The sequence below is a fragment of the Lobosporangium transversale genome (assembly GCF_002105155.1).
Source record: "Lobosporangium transversale strain NRRL 3116 chromosome Unknown BCR41scaffold_1, whole genome shotgun sequence".
NCBI classification, from domain to species: domain Eukaryota; kingdom Fungi; phylum Mortierellomycota; class Mortierellomycetes; order Mortierellales; family Mortierellaceae; genus Lobosporangium; species Lobosporangium transversale.
Window position 1 is genome coordinate 1,095,466 of NW_019028979.1, and position 17,339 is coordinate 1,112,804.

Sequence of the window (17,339 nt, forward strand, 5' to 3'; positions counted from 1 at the left end):
GTTTATTTTGTTATTATCAGTTTTAATAGCAAGGGTAGTCCTTGTCACAAAATAGAATTGAGATTCAAAGGGATGCCAAGCCGGCTGCTATCTCAGGAAAAAAAAATGAGATGACGATTCTAGGTTGCTCCACCAAATAAATGTGAGTTGTTTTTACGTACGTGCATTTGCATGCATGTTTTTTGTGAGACGCATCTGCTTTATCCTCGCCAAGAAGCAAATCATTTTGATGCCGACTTTATTGATCGTGGTAAATGACGCTTTGTTTTTACGTGGCACACACATGGTCCTTTTAATTATTGCTCGCAATGTTTAGATCCTCAAGGCAAATTTATTCGAAACCTGGCATGGCGAGAAAATGAGTGCCCGTAAAGTGTACTTTTACCCCTCTTTCTTCAGTCGGCATCAGTAGAAGTGAGAGAAGGCCATTTATGATAGTGAAAGAGGTAGTTTCCTCCCCTTTCATGACCAGAAAGGTGGTTTACTCGCAAACGCCCATTTGTGGCTTTTTTTTTTTGAGTTGAGTTGAATCAGGGGCATCCCAACGGACGGAGAAAAGAAAGAAATTCCCATCCCCATCCTCAATTCGTGTGTATTTCATGCCAAAAACTACCACCTCCCTCTTTTATGCTGCTAGTCAGAGAACCTGCTATTACAAGGCGAGGGCACCTTTCTCATTGTTCTGATGCTGCTTGTTGCTTGACTGCCCGTTCTTTCAGTGTAATTTTTGTTAGATTAAACCGAGTCTTCACATGCTAATGAATTAAACCAGCCTAAAGTCCCTTGTTTGTTGGATTTACATCAAACAAGGAAGAAGGACAGATGGTCACACAAGGACCTCGCATCAGATTTATGTGTCTATTTCTTGCATTGCCTACTCATTGGATCGATTAATATGAATACGAAGGTCACGCTGTCATTGCGGCTCAAACAAACAACAAACAAATGCAATTTTTGTACTAAAAAGTGGATACGACAAATGAATATCCGAGATATACCAAATGCAGAAAGCATATCAATAAGCAACTATAATCCTAATCTGGCTCCACAGGCGTGGGAGAAACTAACTTTCCATCCTACATCTTAGCTCTTCTAGCTGTGCAATGTTTAATTGAGAGACTGATGAATATGTTTATGGAGCCTCATATATATATAATATTTATATAGCTGGCTTCACTTCATATTTTTGGATAGCCTCGAATGTATTAGGAGCCAGTAAGTTTGGAAAACATATGGGACCAAACCTGGATATATTTCTATAAATATTTTAATTTTCTTATTGACTCCAAATAAGGCTAGGACTAAACTAACTTCAGCGCCTTCATCCTGTTTGATTGTGGAGTTTCTATTGATGTGGAGAAGAGATGCCAGAGCCAAGAACCGCTTTATAAAAGTACAACCATAATGTAAAGTTCTCTTTTTTAACATTATTTTCACCGAGACTGGAACCAATAATGTTATAAAGACAGCACAATGCTTCGTGGGTATCTCCTGAGTCTTCGTCTAATATTTCAGACCTTTTGCATCAGGTGCAATTTGGTTTGCCATTGACAAGAAAACGCGATCACGAATAAAAATGTAACCGATGCTCAACAATAAAAAAGGAAATAAAATGTAAAAAAAAACTCCGAGCCGAGCATAGACGCGCAGATGAGAATGAACCGACGCATGGACAGGCATGTGTACATGTATAAACGGTTTTCATTAACATATATTTATATATAATACATATACATGTATATTTACATTTATTTGTTATTGTGACAAATGCATAGGCACAGACAAACAAGAGCGCCCACAATTGACTACGAAAATAAGATCGGTGTCCTGACAGTGAATCCGGAAATAAGCCAATGATTTAGGTGGTAGCGCTGGCAATAGAAGTAAGCATGATCTAAGAAACCAATTTAACATTTACTGCAATGCGATTGATCAACGCACAAGTCAGTCAATCAAAAAACACCATTTCCTAGACTTGGAGCTTAGATAGCGTGTCATTTTTGCCATTCGCTCTCCAACAACTACGGAAATAGAGTAAGGTTCTTCCAACTGCAATAAATCCGGGGATACCAATAGTTAAGAACGGAAATGCATAGCATTAGGCTTTAGATATAAAACCATGCCAGTCTGGCCTCCCTTAATGGCGCACGATGTAGCAAAGTGCTAGGGGGAAATGACTCCTTTGCCTGTAGCAAGAACAATGACTTAAAGGCAGAGAAGTATGTCGTTCTTGACATACTTCATTGTTTTAGCGATAGGAGCCTTCTACATCTTGATCTTTCAGGGCCTTTCCTTGTTCAAGTGAATAGGGGCCATCTCCCCTTCCTCACACGTTCCTTTTATAAACCCAACTTCTCAATCATAATATGAAGCATACCAGCATTGATGATGCTTGTAAGGTGATGAGTAACAATGATAGGATGCCCAGCTGCTGTTTGGATAATATGCTTGGACTATGCGGCCAGACGAAAGTCGTTGCGCTCAGGAACAGGATGCAATGACCCTTTATTAGTGTAGCGTGATAGCAATATGCCATTTTTCACTCTCAGGAAGCGTGGGCCCCTCTCATCCACCATATTGCTGTGCTTTTTGGAAAGCAGTGAGATGAAGCCCTGAGCACTAAACAACTGACAAATGTTCTCAAACTCTTCATCGATTGGTGCGGGCTGCCCCTTATGAATGTTATACGCAGTTCTGCTGGATCATTACATTGAATAGAATAGAATAATCCCCTGGGGAATACGATCGATTGTTTCACAAAGATGACAGACGTTGGTATCTTTGAGAGCATAGTCACCTAAAGCAATGGAGCCAACAACTTAGTCGTAAAACACTCGATAAGGCCAACAGTTGTGGATTTACCGCTACCGGAGTGACCGACAAGGCTAGCTTTCTGCCCTCGATATCCGCCTGATTAAGGATATGTACATCTAAACGTGTTGAGCAAGGTATTTTGTATAATATTTTGGTCATTGAAACCACCTCGAGTTACTTTTTTGAGACTCGATGATACAATATCAGGAGCGCAATCAATGCCGTGCAAACAACAGCCCGAGCGTTAATGTTGGCGGAAATGCTTCCGGTGCAGAATGCATCTGTGATCAAGCGGAACAATATTGTCAAAATATCGTCCGACCCCATGTCGTTCTCCTGGCTTTTCAATGTCGACAGTATAAGATAGGGCGCTACAGTCATTTCCATGGATGCTGTAGTTCGCGCTATCCCTTGCACTGTTAGGAATGGAGCAAGAGTCAGTATGAGGTGAAAAAAAAAAAAAAACATTAACAAGTTAGAAATTTCCATATCAACTATGGCTCTTTTGTATGAAGACTGCCATGTCTTGTTATCATTACTATTATCATTATTCGCCTCAACGTCAAACAAATACGATAATGCCATCTGTCGATGTTTCTACAGGTATGGAGCAATCTCTACATTTTACTTCTGCAAAAAACGGTTCGCTGGGCAAGAAATCAGCGACTGTTATTTATTTATGTTTGTGAGTAGAGCATAGTCCTGTACACAGCAGCGCACATGTATTATTAATGAAGGTGGTAGCCTTACTCACCATTAAAGAAGGCTATAAAAAGCCAAATTAACAACTGATTTAGATAGAAACCAACTTATCTTACTGCATACCTCTTTAGTATAGGCCTGTGTACTGTACAAGGCTTCCATAAAAAAGGGGTCCAAGGAGCCGATTACTACGTCTTTTATGTCATTGCAAACGTAAAATTATCCTCAAAATAGTAAACGTGCCAAAATGTTCTGCCCGTCAAAGATCATCCCTTATTTACGGGAAAAAGGTATCAGCGGCATGCCGCCTTAATGAGAAGTGCTTATATCCAAACCCATGGACAAAAAAAAAAAAAAAAAAGCGGGAAAAACGAGGGGAAGAGGTTGATTTAATGATATTAAGGACCCATTAACAGGCTTGAGCATCGCAATGAAAAAACGACCATTTGTTATAAAAATAAACAGCGAGAAAGTCTTTTATTTGTTGTAGACTTGGGATTTGGTCCCTGTCTCCTTTCTATCTAGATATTTGCATGTATTGAAGACTTTGACAGCCCCACACGTACGGTGATCTTTTAAGCTACACCAGTAAAGAGTTCAAGGAGGTTGAGTTCGAACACTGGACCAAAAAGGGGTTGGACAAGTGGACAGGCAGGCACAGAGTTGGGGGAGATAAAATGAAGGGCGTAACAAGGGGTCATTTCCTTTAAGATCAGACGTAAAGAATGAAATCAAGGAAGATCACCTACAAGCATTGGCCAAACTAGATAGGCTGCGGCCCTTGCCATTAGAGTAATCAACTTCATTAGTAAAGAAGATAAGGTATCTTTTTAAGGTAAACGACTGGTTACGGGTATGCTTCAGGAAGAGAAAAGGAGAAAGGAACGGCTGCTAGCAGGGCTTTATACATCTTTTCGGAAGCAAGGAAAGGCTAAAAAGATCCCATCCAGTCCTTGACGGAATCAGGCAGCCCTATGGCACATACCATATGATATTCGTAGTAGGGCTGCTCTTGCCGGTTCCTTAAAAGCTCTTTGTCATCCTAGCTCGTCTTTTTCTTCTCTCTTTCATCCTTACCAGTCTTTCTTTTTCGAAAACTAAAAAAACTTCTGCATCCAACGCTTTCTTGAACTGTCCTATTTCATTCGCAGCAGTTCAGAGAAACAAGCTCTTCCTCGCAATCCACTTTCCTCTTCGCTTGTTTCCGTCTCAATCACTAACTACCCGATGTGGTTTAGGCACATCTACACATTAGTCAAGGCAGCAGTTCTAGTGACCATTGTAGGTGCATATACGCGCAATGGATTCGATTCCCCTTCACTCTTTGCTGCAGGCAAGTCACTACATTAAATACATCATGTCATACACCTTTGTAAGATTTGTAGGCTGGGCGCAGCTCCATCCTTTCCTTCTTCCCATCATCTATTACCGCTGTGCTTTAATGTGTTTTTAATCATACTAGCGATATTCTTAATCAAGCATAGATCAACACCATGATCTACATCTTTCCGCTCCAGCATTACCATTAGCACCACTATCGGCATCGTATCTTACCAAGCGCTGGCATCCAGAGCCACCACCAGTGCTTCAACGTCCTTGTTTGGTGATAGATAAGATCCATGGTCGCGCATATATGATTGGCTACGACTCTAAAGATAGACTCGTTTTCAACTTTATGGACTCGACTGAAGCCTGTGATAGCAATAAGCAGGAACGGTACAAAAGCGAGGAAACAGGAGACGGTAGTAAGGGATGGCAAAAGGAGGAGCCGCTCGATTGGCAACACGCTCAGTGGATCTCTCTCCCCTTTCCAGGAGGTGCTGTCCATCGTGGGCGTCGTTTTGATACTGGGCACTGCTTTTTAAGTAGCGATCATAAATTCATGGTGCCATCCTATGAACCGAAGGTGAAGGTGGGTTTTCAGTATGGGATCATGGTCGTCGGACGTGGACCCACATTCGGATCAATCGACCCTGCACATACCATGAAGAAGAGTATGAGAAAGGAGGCAAGATGAGGATGAAGGAGGATACCAAAAGGATTAAATTTGAGCGCCCTGCTCGAATGATTGTTGTGTATCAATCCTATCGCGAGCATGCAACACATCGTCACCGTAGTACAAACCACCTTGATGGTGACAACAACGACCAAGAAGCACTGGACACAATTGTAGCCCAATGGGAAGACCGGCATGGACGTCATCACCTTACTGGCGTCCAGCTTGTGAACCACATGGTCTACTCATGTCATGATATCAAGATTGGGCAAGTTTGTGTGTTCTTTAAATGTATTCTTCCTCTGTTAATGAATTTTTTACTTACTCCCATTCCTTTCTTCCCCTTTTTCGAATGTATTGCCTCTGACCAACTTAGAAAAGGTACTCTTCCTCCAAACATCACACTCGTGGCCTCGCCCAACAACCCTTATCACTATACATTCCATAATGCCCCCAAGAAATACAAGAATGAAGGTGATCATGGCAGCCCCTGTGGAAATACAGCACTATTTCTCTTCGGCCCCCAAGGCTCGGGTTGGTTCAACATCTCCATCGCTGATCGTCCCAACCCGAGACCTATTGACATCATTTACAGACAGCATAATGTTGATAAAGCTATCAAGGATGGTTTTCACCCTCTGCCTGATATCCATATTGAAAATCCACGGGCAGTTTACTATGACGATCAGCTCTGGATCTTTGGAAAGGTAAAAAGAATAAACAGCAAGGTCAAGAAGCAGTTACAATTCAAGCTTCCTTTGAGATAGAAAGCAAATGAACTAACCTTACTCATTATCTCCAAACCTTGGTAGAATCATCGCGGCGTAGGTGTCTAGAGCATTGATGTCTCGGGATCATCTAGAAAAGACTATGAGATCATAGTCCGGCCCCAAGGAGGGCCTATTCCTGGCAGTTTGACCTGTGCATTATTTATGGTGGATGCGACCGAGCCGAGAATTGCAGTACTAACCTGCGTCCTGGCGAGCGAGGCCGAATTCAAAGCGTCGCCCCTGTCTCCATTTACAGGCCAGGTATCCACGACAGCGGTGATAACAACAATGCGAATAAGAGTGAGAATCATGGAGGTACTAGCCATACCGGACCAGATGATAGCTTAAACAGTGGTGGGGACTCCGACAGTTCAGGTTCAGGCGATTCTGGCAGTTCTGGCGGCTCGAATGGCACTAGCAATTCAGACAGCTCAAATTCAAATGCCTCTAGCAACCCTGACGATTCAAATAATTCTGATAACCCTAGTTCAGGTGATTCTAGTAACTCTGGCACAGGTGGTTCTGACAACTCTGGTTCTGGCGGCTCGGACAGCTTGGGTTCAAATAACTCTGGTAACTTTGAAGGCTTAGATGAGGCTGGTAACTCGGGGTCTGGTGACTCAGGGTCTGGTGACTCAGGCGTGCCGGCTGATTCTAGTTCATGGACTCCAGACTCAGGTGTCCCCGCGGGTACCGCCTCTGAAGGCGTACCCGATGTTCTCGACCCCAACGACCCATACCCGAACCCTGATACATCAGGCCAAGTCTTAGTTGGAGTTACATCTATCCCAATGAACACAGCGAGCGTTACAACTAGTGATACTTCTGTACCCTCAGTTAATGGCTTTCCAAATAACGTTGCCAAGAATAGCGATGATGGTTCGAAAAATCATATAGATATCATTATTGGCAGTGTACTTGTATCCCTAGCCTTAATTACGCTTGTTGCTCTCATCTTTTTTGTAGGCAGGAAGCGCCGTTCAAATGATAGTGAGCTAGGGGAGGCGGGCTCTGGGGCAGACCAAAGCATAAATGGCGCTGGGATCTTTAGCTCAGAGAGGTATGTCGGCAGCGCGCATACACAACCCAAGCAGCCCACTGGAATCAATGACATGCCGGATTTGGCGCCAGTTACTCCTAGTATCGGCGATATAGGCCTCTATGGGCTCCCTGGCCTTGATGGTCCTTCGGGCACTACGCGCCCTGTCGCAACCGTTAACAGACACAAACGCAAGGGATCAGTTAACGTACACCATGAGCCTAGTGATGTCGCTTTTTTTGAGCCCTCTACAGAGTCTGATAGTATTCCATTGTTAAGGTCCTTGCAAACCTCTAGCCCAAAGCCCTTAGTAGGTGGCGGAGACCACAGTTTACCGCACCAAGCAAGCCATACACTGTCCGCAATGGTACCTATCACTACGACTGGTCCAAAGGCTGAAGTACAAAATTATTCGTCAAATACAAGCAAAGGAGACCTTGCTGTTCGAGCCATTGGGGCGGTTTCAGGAGCAGGCGTCGCAGCACTGGTGATCCGCCAGCATAGTGAAGGACTCCGCACACAAGTTGAAGGATTTTCATCGACAACAACAATGCTCACCCAAGATGAGACGCAAGAAGTCCTCTCTGGCCGTGATATGATTGAAAGCTCGTTGAAACACACAAATACAAACACGATCGCCTTGGAGTCGTCTTTAGTCATTCACCAAGATAAAGTCAAATGCGCTTCATCCCCTGAGTCAGTCCCACGGATCACCGACGGCAAAACGGCTACAATTTCTGAAGGCATGGGTCGTAAAGAGCCCAGTATCCACAAGACCCAAATCACACTTAAGCTCAGTATCGTGTGCTATGAACGCTCCGATGCTGCTCAGGCAACACCCCATGCAAAGCCAGGCACTCTGCTCTTCTCCCAGATGGAGATGCTTGGGAATACACCTGAAATTAACACTCTAGGTTCCGCATTCTCGCATGTTCGTGACATATCGAAGACCACTAACCAAGCGGCTTCTGGCCCTAGTGGGATAGTCCTCAGCATTGAGTCAGAGTCCCACAGGCGCTCTCTGAAGTGGATGAAGAATGAGTCCCAATGGAAGCGTGAGGCAGGCATGCTGCAGTATTTGAAGTCAGATCAGTACATCGCAGAGCTTTTCACGCTCAATTCCTTGCCAGCGTTTGCCGAGTATCGCTATGTGTCAGTTATGGGTCCGTTCAACTATACACTTGAGTCTTACATCAAAAGCCGTAAGGGTGTTCACGCCATGCACCGGCCTCCTGCTGCACCAAAATACACTCTAGCTCAACAAGGGCCACTCACTTTGATAGAAATCAAAGCGATGACAGACAGTATTGCATCGGCCATCAGACGGTGCCATGACCATCACATTGTCCATCTTAGCCTTACGCCGGCGAGCGTATATTTGCAAGATGCTTATGAATCTTACGGTCAAGGATACACCTCTAGCCACCCATCCTATCCAAACAAATCTGTCTGGGAAAATAAGAACGTGTCTCAGATTCAACAACGATGGAAACTGTGGAATTTTAGTCATACTCGATTTGTAGGTGAAGCAGTGGATCTCAATATGGAGATGACCCCATATACCGCACCAGAGATTCTGGTAGCTAGTCATCACTACAAGAAGCATTTGGCGGTGATAACGGCTATTAATAATAAGAGCCCGAACGAAGGCACTACAATTACAACTATGACAAAGGGTAAAGTAACCAAGACGACAACAACCGACACAACCAAGCCCATCACGAGCCATGATACTGAAAAGTTAATAGCGAATGCAATGATGGATATGTGGTCTCTTGGACAGATCGTATATGAAATGCATACAACTCAGTCCATGTTCATGACACATGAAGATGCTCTTGAGAAGCTGTCGTCCGTATTAGAAAGGCGTGATGAGGATGGTGATTTGGACAAAGTCAATGCGCACAGCAAGATCAGACAGCAGCTGGAAGACCAGATTCAAAAGATAGAGCGGATCCCAGACCACGGTGCACGCGAAGTGATCAAGGGGTTGTTGGAGATGCAACATAAACGCCGGTTGGATCACGATGAAATCCGTGAATTATATTTGAACATTAAATAAGTCAAGCACAAATCATCTTAATAGTAGAATAGACAATTATTAACTTTATTATGAACTAGAATGTCTAGCGAAAGGGGGCTGGTTCCTGACTTTAATAATCGTTGACACCATCTCAATTGGAAAGAGCAGAGCAGCTCAACAAAGCAGACAAAGCGAATCACTCCACTCTTCACTCCACTCCTCACTCCATTCAAAAGATACTCCGCGCCAATCATGCAACCTTATTAAGGTAGAGATCGTTAGTATACACATGTATCTATACAGATTTCATGGTGTCTTCTTTTACAAAACAAGCTGTTCAGTCCAAATGAGCACAGACAGTCTAATGTTCAACAAACATACCAGACGAAATGGAAAGACGTTGTACTTTTTTTTTCATAATCCACATAGTGATCTCAATGAGATACAATTGCATCTTTCACGCTCCTGATACTCGAGTTGAACCATCAACAGCAATATTCTTATGAATTCGCCAAGGTCAGCAAGACTATGATATGGTGAGTAAAACCCATATTTTGCTATAATACTTGAATGACAAGACGACCCAGCGATTCTGGATCCAGGTTGAAAAAAGCAAAAAAAAATGAAAGGGAAGGTTGAATAGCAACTGAATGCTATTCGACAGGCGTTAGTTTTAATCAAGACAATGTTAGGAGCATGCCAAAGCGATGCTCAATTTGCACTTTATCTGTCTCTGTCCATGCCGGTCAACCAGTTAGAAGGAGAGCAGACATGTTAACGCTTGCTATGCTAAGCAAAATGACTTGTTGCGCTCTTTTTTTATCAATCACGGTAGCTCTTCTTTTCCTCACCTCTTTTCCTTCTTTCCTTCTTGTTTTTCATCTCATTCTTCTTCATTAACATTTCTTAATTTGCTTTTCATTACAGCTTCATTCAACATGGAGGAGAAAAAGAAATCCGCTTTCGGAAAGGCGTTTGCTCGCACATTTAGTCGTAAAGAAAAATCACCTACAACAGTTCCTGCAGCCCCTTCTGTTCCTGCAGTTGCTCCTGCTCCAACTACAACTCCGGTTGCCCCTAACTCATCAAATCCAATTGATCCACAAGAAAACGTGACCCTCTCGTCTTCTCCTGCCACCAATGCTGTTAACTCTGCTTCACCCATTTCCGTTGCGACGCCCAATCCGGTGACTATCTCGCCTCCCGACTCGGCCAACGTCTCTCGGGTGGCCTCTCCAACCCATGATGACTCGCCAAAATCGCCCCAGAATCACTCACTACACTTGCGTGAAGGCACTGCAATGTCAAATGCGAGCTCTACTAGCCGTCATGGTCTTGCTGGTGAGGAAGGCGAGGGCCTTAATCCTGCAGACATTCTTTTAAATCGTCTCACAGCCTTCAAGGACGTCATCAAGAACCTGCAGCACTATTTTGAAGAAGTGGTCGAGGTCGAGACTAACGTCAGCAAGGCTATGAACAAGGCTTCAGGTGTGATTACTGTTCCTTTCAAAGATGGACAGCAGTTCTTGGGCAAGGGCGGCCTTCAGGATGTGTGCACAGGCCTGAGAGACTCTGCGAAGACCAGGAGTGACCAGCACGCCAGTGCTGCTCGCTTTGTGGACGAGACCATTGTCAAAAATTTGCGTCGACTCAAGCAGGATATCAAAGGCAGGATCAAGGCGCTCAAGACCGACTCTAACTTGTACAACAACAAAGTATTCAAAGAGCGTGAGCTTACTCAGGAGAAGGTCGCTGCTTTAGCCAAGGCTATCGGTCTCTTTGATATGTCTGGCCAGCATCAATCCGACATGGAAAAGGTGCAATCCGACCCTTATGTTATCAATCTTGGTGGGTATTGTTTATATGGTTTCTTTATGGGACTCTTGTACCTATTCACTCGATGGCCGCTATTAAATGCTTATCATTTGATTTAGCGCTAATCTTGTTCTTTATTCTGTATAAAAAAGCATTGAAGTGCCAGCTGGCCAAGCAGGTCCATGAAGAAAATCTTTTTGCGCGTGCATTGAAGCAGTGCCAGGATGAGATCAAAACCTTTGAGGCTCATATCATTAAGGAGGTTAAGCAGATCTTAGCCTCGTTTGCCGAATACCAGCTCAATAACGCTACGAATACCTTCAGTCAGTCCTGGGCCCCCACCCAGCTTGCCTTAAACATGCTGCAGGAGGATAGTGAATGGAGTAACTTTGTGGAAAAGTATGGCCATCGTCTCTTTCCTTCAGATCTCGTTGATGCTAATCCTGACGATTTGGACTATCCATGCAAAGATAACCCTTATGTTATCCCTGTCAAGACAGCTCATCTTAGTCGCCAATCCTCAGTGCTCAAGAGTTGGAAGGAGGGATATTTTGTCCTCACGCTCTCAGGGTGGCTCCATGTCTTTGGATCAGCAGATCGTGAGAAAGATTCTGTTCCTGACCACTCCATATATATCCCTACCGCCACCTTGGGACCCCATACTGAGGCTGGTCAGAAGCAGCATAGCTTCTCATTAGAAGGGAAGGGTAAGGGTGGCCTCTTGCACCGTGATGCTCAGACTTTCACGTAAGTATTATTTTTATCACATTTCAATGTTTGCAACTTTTTCTTCAATATCCTAATGTCTTTGTTTGTTTCTACGCTTGCATACATGTTACCTTTCATTTCGTTGCGTTTAGCCTTCGTGCCCACTCAAGAGAAGAAATGTTGGAATGGTGGAGCGAGATTTCAAAGCGAGCTCACTCATCAACATTCACCCAGCCTGGCGATGGTAGCTTGGACCCCATTTCGCGGTCAGGTTCCGTTGTGAGATCATCATCTGTCGTCCAGTCCAAGGTTGCAGATCATCCACAAGGGCCTTCTCCTCCATATGCGGCTAACGAACATCACACCATCGATGGGAAGGCTACATCTCCCGTTGTTTCTCCTGCTGCTACTTCTGAAGTAGCTGCTTCGCCAGTGCTTGCTCAGCATGTGGCTGCTCCAGCCCCTACCTCCACTCCAGCTCCAGCTCAATAATTAGCGGTGGATGAAAGGGCTTGCTCGCGAATTAAATAATTATTAATAAACAATCTGCGTCACAGAAGGGCGAAGCGTTTGGATAAATTAAGGCATTAAAGCCTCCTTTTCATTCTTTGGCTTTACATTTGTTAATGTCATTGTCAAGTTGTCAGTCATTGTTCTCATTCTTTCGCCCATCTCATCATTTCACTCGTCCACTCCCACATATACACACGTTCTCTTCTCTCTCCCTCGTCCCTCGTCCCTTTTTTTTTTTTTTTTTTTTTTTTTTTTTTTTGTAAAAATACAATTACCTCTACAATCATCATTATTTTTGGTCAGTACCGGATAAAAGCAAAGTACAAAGTGTTCCAGCATCTCAGTGTTCTTTTTCTTATCTTTCGACCTTTTGAATTTATTATAGAGCTGGAACTAGATCTGTGACTCTGCAATGATAGGATCAACACTTCTCAACGAACGAAGCCGTCAACTGCAACAGGCACAGGCACAGACACAGCGTCAAAACCAGACATCAATTCCTATTCATTTTTCACCTTTGGCCCAAACCGCTCCTCGGTCACTCTCGCCGGAAGAACAGCTGGCGCGGATGACTCTTTTGGACGAGCTCATGGATGACATTGGCATGGGAAAATTTCAAATGCAACTCTTGGTAATGACAATAATAAATAAAGAACAAAAATGCCAACCGTGGCATTATCATCCCAACTGTACTTCTGGGTCTACTTTTATACCTCATTGGTTGTCATTTTTATCCTTTTATTGTCTAACATTTTAATAACTCCATGACTACACAGGTTCTCTGTGGATTGGGGTGGTTTGCTGATAATGTAAGTAGCAATGGCAAAAAATAAAGGAAAAAAAGTTGATTTAACAGTAAGAATTTCTCGTAAAACATCTATTTTGTCTTAAACTTGATTCCATTCACGTAGATGTGGCTACAGGTAAGAAATAAAAGTGATAATTTCAATGGTGAAGTGGTGAATACACGCTTGGGATTTAAACTGATCAAATAAAAAAATGCCCTCTATTCTTCATTGTTGATACTCCTTCTTTTGTCGATCGATATCGCATGGCGATTAGTGCATGGCACTGATTTTACCCCGCGTCCAAGGTGACTACAGAGAGCAAATTTAATACTTTGTTGCTAGTTAATTCATGACCAGCTGCTTGATTCTCTTTGCGAGTGGAATGCTCATATCTGAAAGGAGACTGTGCTAATGCTACCTATCTCTTGTTATCTCATTAAAATCAGCGCAATTTGAGGTCCAAGATCAATATATTGGTATTCTTTCTAGCTCCACATTCGTGGGAATGATGTTTGGAGCAATGTTCTGGGGCATGCTCTCAGATTCTCATGGACGCAAGCAGGCTTTTAATTTTACACTCATCGTCACAACCATTTTTGGAATCGCTGCCAGTTTCGCCAACAGTTACTGGTTGCTATGTCTCTTAGCCCTTTGCTTGGGTTTTGGGGTAAGGATCCTACTATTTGCTTTTTCTTAGTTACTAATTGCATCCAAAAATGTCAAAGGAGAGTGACTCTTTATTTTGTTCCTAATATCAATAATTACAATCCAATTTCATTAATTTTTCAGGTGGGCGGGAATATGCCAGTAAGTAATCCTAAATGAAGCTGCTCGTATCAATTCTATCATTACGGAAACATTGAGAGCGAGCTTCCAAAACAACCATTGATTTAAACTGTCTCCTTTCTCCTTTTTGTTTCTGATCCATTTCTCCCTGCATTATTCATACGGATCATAAGGTGGATGGTAATAATAATGAAATTAGGAACTAGGAGGATATGATCAAGATATGGCTTACTGTTGTAATCAGTTACTGCTCTGCTAAGCCTTCCATTTTTTATTAACAGGTGCTTTGTTCCTTGAGTTTACACCAAAGAAAAGTCAGTATCTTTTGACCTTTCTATCAATTTTCTTTTCATTCGGTGCGGTGGCAACATCTATTCTCGGATATATTTTACTACCACCATTCAGCTGCGAACTGCCTGTGCCAGGCGGCTGCCAAGAGAAAGGATGGCGATACATGTTTCTTGCATTAGGTGGTGTGGTAAGTGAATCTCTTACTGGAAGTACTTTTATTTTTATTTTATTTTATTTTATTTTTTTTTTTGGCAATAAATGATGAATAGGGTATATTGGAATGAAGAATTAATTATATTTTTAAAAAAGACGCTGTCGATGGTTGTTGGACGCGTCTTACTGTTCAGATTAGAAGAATCACCCAAATTTCTATTGAATCATAACCGCCATGAGGAAGCAGCGATGGTTCTCCGTCGAATCTATAAAATCAACCACCATAGGAACCAGCATCGTAACTCAGAAGTTTTTGAAGAGAACATTGAGACCCTCACTTCTCGATTCAACTGCTCTCACGTTGCGGATGAACTTTCCTCACCACGGTCCTCAGAGGAGGAGCTATATTCTGACTCTGAATCTGTACAAGAGACAGAGCCATCAGATAATCGTAATAACGCCGCAGTAGGGCCTGCTAGAAGGTCACAAGATGATATTCATCAACGTCCAGGACCAATACTACGAAGTAAATACGGGATGATGTTTTATAGAAAACGTCGCCAATGGCAGCAAAAGATTGATGTCGCTATCTCAAGAGTGAAGCCATTATTATCACCCAGGTTTCGACTTAGTACGATCTTGATCTGGATCATCTGGGCCTTGGTGGCATTTGCCTACACAGCATTTAACGTATTTTACCCAAAGTTTTTACAGGAACATGGTGCAGTAGGCAACCAATCCTTACGACAGGTCTACCTGGATATCCTTATTTACTCTGCTGCTGGTGTGCCTGGCTCGTTTGTATGTGATAAAAATAGCCCTAGCTGTTAAATGATGGTCTCTTTCAACTTATAATTTTTAACATTTCGCCGTCTGCTAATCTTTGTTTTCTTCTTTTTTAAAACTATACAATTCACTAGCTCGCCACAATCATGGTTGAAGGACGGCTTGGTCGTCGCTACACAATGGCCGTTGCAACACTTGGAACTGCTCTGGCCGCTGCCCTTTTCGCAGCCTTAAGCAGCCATGCAGCCATGACCACATTCTCGGCTATTCTTAGTTTATTGGCCACCTTGAACTATGCTGTCTTATACTCGTACACACCTGAAGTATTTCCTTCTGAGATCCGTGGTACAGCTTGCGGTGTAGCTGCAGCCATGTCACGATTGTAAACTAAGCATGAAATAAGCAAACTAGAAACGACTCAATGTCGTCCCAGTACAATATAATTCTACTAACTCACACTTATGTTATTGTTTCTTACTGTTTAATCGTAGGGCGGGTATTTTATCACCTCTGATTGTTGGAGCCATGCTTACTGTCAGTACTTATTTCCCGCTTTATGCGTCCTGTGTGACTTTCCTCATTTCCGGTATTTGTATGTGCTTTCTCCCTATCGAGACCAAAGGGCGAGCTGCAGAATAGAAGGAAATCAACGAGTGTAAAAATGATTACCTATAATGTACTTATTAGATACTAGAATCCACGAGGCCTCCGCTCTAAGTTAAACTTTTCATTTCTAAAGACTATTTTCAAAAGTTATCCCAGGATATCTGTGTGAAGTTTCTATTTTATTATTTTTGGCAAAGACCCACGAGATTATATAGGGTTTATAAAATAGCTGTGGGAGGTTTTTATAATGTCTTTCTAATTGTACAACGCTATAGAATTGAAGAGATTTTTTTTTTTTTTTTTTTTTTTTGATAACAAGGACCCACGAGGTCATGTAGGATTTATTTAGATGTTAACTCTATAAATGGGTACATCCTGTTCATAAACCACGTCAGCATTGAGTAGACTTCCTTGGTCCCAGAGGACCTGTGGCACGGCTCTACTCCCTACTTGACCTGTTGTGCGCGAAGGTCATCCTTTAGCCGCTGTCCTCAATCATCAAAAATTTACAGCTTTCCAGGCGCTCCATAATCGCCAATTCCACCTGCTGCCGGTAGCTTGCCGCCACTCGCCGGTCTGCCTCAGTCCTGATCGCCTTCACATCTGCTGTTCGTCGTTGTCCCTGGTGAGAGCCAAAGAATTCACCTCTGCTACGTCTGTGCCTCCCAACACAGTTGCGTCCCCTGGCGCGTTTGCTCACAAAGGTGATACCATTGTCTCTTTCCCAGTTGACGGTGACTTTGCAGCATCTGTTCCAGATTTCAGTCCTGCCGAGTTCCTCGATTGACTTGACAAAGCGGCAAACAATGTACCTTGAGATCGATGCTGTGGTTCTGAAGATCGTCTTCCATTTTTGTATCAGTCCCTTCGGCACCAAACCGTGTTACAAGTCTTGGACAGTCCAGTGGGCATCCTCACCCTCGTTCCTCCGTCCCATTTTTTTTTTTTTTTTTTTTTTGATAACAAGGACCCTCAGGGTCATGGGATTTATTTTCTACACTCTATGAACAAAATGCTCCAGAAACTATAGTCAATAAACAGCTATTACTGCACAAACGACAAGAGCCGCTGTATCCATGATTTCATAAACCCTGACCGCCGTGGTTGGTACTCAAAGTCCACCTTTCCGACGTGGCCTGTTGCGCAACGCGACAAATTATCCGCTATCCATAGTCATCAAAAACTTCATTCCACCTAGCCGCTCCATCACGTCCAGTTTGGTTTTCCCAAGGTAACTGTCCCGGACTCGGCCATCCGCGATCTTGTAGATCTCTTTTACATTCAGCTTCTGTCTTTGTCTGAGGGAAGGGACAAGGAAATCATTGCTACTACGTCTGTGCTCCCCAACACAGTTGCGTCCTCTAGCGCGTTTGCTCATAGCAGTGATTCCACGAGCCTTTTCCCATTCAACGGTGACTTTACACCGTTTGTTCCAGATTTCTGTACGACCGAATTCCTCTATGGCCTTGACGAAGCGCCCTGCCATATATGTAGCTATCATTGTTGTTGTCTTGAAGCCAACTTTCCAACTCTGAGCAATGGACTTGGG

At 43.3% G+C, this 17,339-nt stretch overlaps 4 protein-coding genes across 4 annotated transcripts; all 4 read left to right on the forward strand.

The window, feature by feature from the left end:
• Positions 1-3,392: 3,392 nt before the first annotated feature.
• On the forward strand, positions 3,393-9,383 carry BCR41DRAFT_391335 (hypothetical protein; the record flags this gene model as incomplete). Its single annotated transcript, XM_022028347.1, has 5 exons — positions 3,393-3,417; positions 5,001-5,261; positions 5,423-5,788; positions 5,894-6,219; positions 6,426-9,383. The coding sequence occupies 5 exons, from the start codon at positions 3,393-3,395 to the stop codon at positions 9,381-9,383; spliced, it is 3,936 nt and encodes a 1,311-aa protein (XP_021886593.1).
• Positions 9,384-10,645: 1,262 nt separating this feature from the next.
• Positions 10,646-11,910, forward strand: BCR41DRAFT_297896 (hypothetical protein; the record flags this gene model as incomplete). The annotated part of the gene is made up of 2 exons (XM_022020466.1): positions 10,646-11,192; positions 11,312-11,910. The coding sequence occupies 2 exons, from the start codon at positions 10,646-10,648 to the stop codon at positions 11,908-11,910; spliced, it is 1,146 nt and encodes a 381-aa protein (XP_021886594.1).
• A 722-nt stretch (positions 11,911-12,632) lies between these two features.
• Positions 12,633-13,473, forward strand: BCR41DRAFT_344282 (hypothetical protein). The gene is made up of 4 exons (XM_022022471.1): positions 12,633-12,678; positions 12,766-13,011; positions 13,157-13,303; positions 13,443-13,473. The coding sequence occupies exons 2-3, from the start codon at positions 12,793-12,795 to the stop codon at positions 13,211-13,213; spliced, it is 276 nt and encodes a 91-aa protein (XP_021886595.1). The 5' UTR covers positions 12,633-12,678; positions 12,766-12,792; the 3' UTR covers positions 13,214-13,303; positions 13,443-13,473.
• BCR41DRAFT_8335 (major facilitator superfamily domain-containing protein) lies at positions 13,196-15,870 on the forward strand. Its single transcript, XM_022031040.1, has 9 exons — positions 13,196-13,303; positions 13,443-13,473; positions 13,615-13,835; positions 13,958-13,975; positions 14,128-14,134; positions 14,236-14,432; positions 14,555-15,199; positions 15,319-15,566; positions 15,676-15,870. Exons 1-9 carry the CDS (start codon positions 13,292-13,294, stop codon positions 15,821-15,823), a joined length of 1,527 nt encoding a protein of 508 aa, XP_021886596.1. The 5' UTR covers positions 13,196-13,291; the 3' UTR covers positions 15,824-15,870.
• The last annotated feature ends 1,469 nt before the right edge of the window (positions 15,871-17,339 follow it).

Excerpts from the sequence above, each read along its gene's own strand:
- BCR41DRAFT_344282 (XM_022022471.1), top strand. The coding sequence starts at position 12,793 with ATGATAGGATCAACACTTCTCAACGAACGAAGCCGTCAACTGCAACAG. Across the intron at positions 13,012-13,156 it reads AATTTCAAATGCAACTCTTG|GTTCTCTGTGGATTGGGGTG; the intron begins GTAATGACAATA and ends ATGACTACACAG.
- BCR41DRAFT_8335 (XM_022031040.1), top strand. Across the intron at positions 13,474-13,614 it reads GATTTTACCCCGCGTCCAAG|CGCAATTTGAGGTCCAAGAT; the intron begins GTGACTACAGAG and ends CATTAAAATCAG. Across the intron at positions 14,433-14,554 it reads TTCTTGCATTAGGTGGTGTG|ACGCTGTCGATGGTTGTTGG; the intron begins GTAAGTGAATCT and ends TTTTTAAAAAAG.